At 38.8% G+C, this 4,707-nt stretch overlaps 1 protein-coding gene across 3 annotated transcripts in view; it reads left to right on the top strand.

Moving 5' to 3' along the window:
* Window positions 1-4,461, top strand: part of Snx31 (sorting nexin 31) — a 63,126-nt gene extending 58,665 nt beyond the window's left edge. For 2 of the 3 annotated variants that reach the window (XM_015486343.2, XM_048801927.1), the window contains 2 exons: window positions 622-678; window positions 3,431-4,461. In XM_015486343.2, the coding sequence (XP_015341829.1) occupies window positions 622-678; window positions 3,431-3,523 (150 nt within the window). In that variant the 3' untranslated portion in view covers window positions 3,524-4,461. The remainder of the gene's footprint in view (window positions 1-621; window positions 679-3,430) is intronic. The other variant, XM_048801925.1, reaches the window with a different exon arrangement.
* Window positions 4,462-4,707: the final 246 nt, after the last annotated feature.

Genomic DNA, 4,707 nt, shown 5'->3' with positions numbered 1-4,707 from the left:
CCCCCCACCCTCCCTGCAGCCCCCAGGGGGTCCAGCATCCCTTGGCTGACTCGCTTTAAACCCGCCCACACCTCCATTAAATGCTAAATAGTTCCTTTTAAAATTCTCATGGTTACCCCAGGGGTGTACCATCTGTTTCCTCCTGGATCCTGACTGGTATATTAAGTTTACCTCATGAACATGAGATCTAGTGAAGTGTCTTTGAACTTCAGTATGATTCTTCATTTGATTAATGGTGCCTTTTGATTAAGCGAAGCCCCACTTGGCTTTGATTCAGCATATGGATTGGAGCTCCGTGGATTATCTCAGGATTTAGAAGCGCGTTTCATTTCGTGTGAGGTCATTTTAAACGCTGTGTCAAATCGCAAAATCCATAGGCAGCCAACCGCCAGTGTTAAACACAGAGCCTCCCTGCACTTTTGGGGACTGGTGTGTCTGTGACATTTAGACCCTGGCAAATGAAGGGGGGTTCATAGATGACAAGCATGTGTGCCTAGGGACTGGCAGCCTTGGGGACCATTAAGAGGATTATGGTGGAAGGGAAATGTGCTAGTTAAATAGATGATTTGTGTGCTTGCTTTCTCTGGGCTGTGCTGACTGACATTTTACTAATCTATTTAGCAGATTGAAGTCCTGGAACAAGGCAAAAGTCAAAAATACCATGTTCAACAAAGCCAGGTCTGTGAGTAAAAGGATGTAATTGAAACATTATAATTTTGATAAATCTGCTCTTTTTCCCTCTTTACCCAAAGTAATTCTATTTCCAAGAATAAGCCAGAATTGCTCAGAAACTCTGTGTAGATCGGAAGGCTGTCACAAAAGTACAGTTATTTTTGTTGTAACATCCAGCGGGGCTAAGGAAATTTTCACATGAAAAGTTTCCAAGAGGAACACAAAATTCCTTAGTGATTTTCTTCTGCATCCCATGCATTTTTTGGAAAGTTCTCTTTTGAGTTTATGTATTTTAGTGCATTCAGTATGTTTTTGTTTCATAGATTTTTTTTTTAGCAATATACCCTATTCAAAACAACTCTGAAGTTTATAAGATACTTCTTTGAGTATTTAGTTTTGTGTAGGTAACAATAATAGAATCATCATAAACAACATCATTAAGGATTTTTTTTATTGCCAGACACTATTCCGAGCTCTTCTATGTGAATTAACACATTTGTCCTCTCCAAAGATCTCTGTAAACCCACTGAGGAAACTAAGGTTCAGAGAGTTAAATGACATACCCAAGGTTGAACAGCAATCAATGGGGAAGGAAGCCAGCAGTCTGATCCCAGAATTGTGCCCTTAACTACTTGCTAATTATTGCTTTCTATGTCCAAATTGTAGTGTAAGTCAATGAAATAAAGGTGACCTGTAAGTAGTGTTTGAATGGGATGAATCATCCATCTAGCATCTGTCTCAGGGTCTGTTATATATATAATGGTCCCTCATATATAAGAATATATTTGTAAATATGTGAGTACATAAGGTCCTTTTCTTGAGTGAGCTCAGAAAACAAAATGGCATAACCAAAGCTTTCTCTTTCACGATAGGGTTTCTGGTTAGATGCGAGACAGGAACTCTACCAGCTATAAGCTATGTATCTTCAGAGAAATCAGAAACCTAAATGTGCATCAGGGACTCCTGAAGTGCATCTTAAAAGGCAGACTCCTGGTCCTCACCCCTAAATATTGATGCAATAGATCTGCGGTGGGGACCTTGGAAATAAGCATTGATAACAAGCACCCCAGTGCACCCACAAGCACCAACACTGCACCAAGCTTCAGCTCCATTTCCTGCAAACTGTAGAGGGGAATAACCTCATAATTTTGATTCCACTGTTGCAGCAGCACAGTGGCAGCGTAGAACAGGGGTTCTAAACCTGGGCTCCACATTGGAATCACCTGGGGAGCTCTAGAAACTAAGGATGGCTGGACCCCACCTTGGCGATTCTGATTTCATTGGTCTGAAGAACCTGGGCAATGGAATTTTTAAAAGTTCTCCAAGTGGTTCTGATATACAACCAGGATTGGAACTATTATGCTAGAATTGTGGTTCACGAAGCATAGTCCCTGGGCCAGCAGTGTGGGCATCATTTGAACTCAAATTCTTGGGCTCCAAACTTACTGGATCAGAAACTCCAGGGGAGGGGCCCAGCAATCTGTTTACCAAGCCTCCAGATGAGTCTGATGGTGGCGAAGCTACAGACCACAGGACACACAGCATAGCCATGACTGACAGTGATGCTAATTCAGTGGTCCTTCCAGATGAGCAGCAATTTTACAACAGGCCAATGTGCTCAAGTTCTGAGCAGGGCCAGCTTGTCAGCAAGGGGCCTGATGTCCAAATATATTGAATCCCAATTTATTGAGCAAGGCTTCATTTGGAGCCAGGCACAGTTAGAATCTCCGTGTATAGTTGTCCCTCAGTATCTAAGGGGGATGCTGAAATCTTTGGATGTTCAGGCCTTTTATATAAATAAAATGGTGTAGTATTTACATGTAATCTATATACATCTCCCTATGTATTTTAAACCATCTCTAGATTACTTGTAATATCTGATACAGTATAAGTGCTATGTAAAACTTTATTATTGAAATACTTATAATATTGAATTCTTTAGGGAATAATAAGAAAAAGTCTACATGGTCCGTACAGATGCAAATTTAAAAAATAATTTCCATCACTGGTTGGTTAAACCTGTGGATGTGGAGCCCATGGATTCCAAGGGCCAACTATAAAACTCATTTAATCCTCCTAACAACTCAGGTCCTGTTATTATCCTTGGTTTCGGGACTGACACACAGAAAAGTTAAGTAGCTGGCCCAAGATCACATAGCCAGAGCCAGAGTCTGAATCCAGTGGTCTTTATTTTTATAACCAATTAAATCTATCTCTTCAGCCACTCTGTCAAAGGGCTTCTTTATCAAGACATTTCTCATAGAAAATAGTTTTAACCCATCTGCCTGGTGAGGTATCCCCGAAGGCCCTGTCTCTGAGATTTCTTAAGTACTGAGAGGAAACTACATGCTCACTGAGGTTAGTGGTAACCATGACCTCTTAAAATGCTTGAAAATAATCACAATGATATTTTAGAATTTGTTTTTATGGTCTGAAGATTTGAGATTAATGTTAAAAATGGAAAGTCACATGACTTTAAAATTGGAGAGAGGGACAAGACAGGCAGAGCTAAACTTTTCCTGAAGTGACAGGGCTCAAAAAAGCCACTTAGGATATGGCTTCCTCTGAAGCCCTGCAGGGGGCGCTGTCCTTGGCCCTACCAGATGAGCACCAACCCCAAATAAAGCTTCGGCAGGATAAAACCTTTTTAAAAAAACTACTGCTTAAACAGGTAAATCCTTTAATTTTTTGTTATTATTATTGTGAAAATTATTTCCTCTTATTTATGAATCTGATCTCTCTGCTTACTTTACAACAGAAGGACTATTCTAGTTTTCTACCAAGAAAAAGAAAGATTAAGAGAGCAGAAGGTGACTGTGTTTTGGGGACCATAAAAGAAGAAGATCTTTGAAGAGAAGTCTCACCTTTTAAAACTTTTTTTTTTTTAATGCTCTCAAGACAGCGAAGGAACTTGGGAGTTGAACACGGGCTTCCTACCATCAGGAAATTTCTTGACTTCTTTCCACTTTTTCCAACATTCAGATAGACCATTCATCAAGACTACTGCAGCACTCCGTATAGATCTTGAGATAAAGAGATACAGGAACTAAAGCTACAGTTTGTTTTTAATGGTTCATAAACAACAAATGGCAGATTTGAGACAACTAATATGAAATTCATTCTTTTTTTTTTTTCTAAAATGGACCTGTACCTGCTTTCATGAAATCTGCTGATGTTCTGACATTATATGCCTGAAAGGCTTGTTCTAAATTTTGTTCAGGGTCATGTTCTAAATATGTGACTAATCAGCAGAGGAAAACATGGCTCTAAGAAATGGAATCACTGGAAAACAAATCCAGACCTCTCTGATCTAACCACAGAGCTAGTACAGGGGTTGGGTAAAATGCTGATTTCTCTCTTACATATGGGCCTAACAGTACAGATGACCTCAAAATAATAGGCTGCCTGCTCCTATGTTTCTTCACTGCTATAATTGCATTCTGTCCTTAGAATATTGAATTCAGTTCAATAAGCATCAACCTGTTCTGAATGTTTTTATTTTAGAAAGATATAAGGCCCTGCACTTGACATCAAATACCTTCTATGTCTCTTAGCTTTAAAAATACGTGTGTTTTATCATAAGATGTTTTCTTATACAGTTTCCTTATTCAGTTGTCTCTTGATAATTAATGTAATTATGTATAGAATTAGGACCCCAATAAAGAAGAGGAACAGAGGAATCTATACAATGTAATTAGGAAAAAAGTGAGATATTCTAATGTTATTTTCTAACTCGGTAGTATAATGACATAATAAATATGAAATATATTCTGTTGAATATAGAATTTACTGATGAAAATTCTGTGGATGGTCTTTTTGAAATATAGTCTACTAAAATATCAGAGTGTTTATAAATCAATGCCAATAGCCATACCGGAAGCTGATTTACTAGTTTGCTTACTTAAGAATAGCCAAAGTCTTTCTCTTTTTAGTAGAAAACACTTACGCAGTGTAAGGGACTGTCAAATGTAAGGAGAATTTGTAAGAAGATGCAAAGAGGGTCTGGGAGTGTCAGAAAGTGTGGTAAAGCGCTTG

Source organism: Marmota marmota, unplaced genomic scaffold (assembly GCF_001458135.2).
Source record: "Marmota marmota marmota unplaced genomic scaffold, marMar, whole genome shotgun sequence".
NCBI classification, from domain to species: domain Eukaryota; kingdom Metazoa; phylum Chordata; class Mammalia; order Rodentia; family Sciuridae; genus Marmota; species Marmota marmota.
This window is presented reverse-complemented; position numbering and strand designations above follow the sequence as displayed.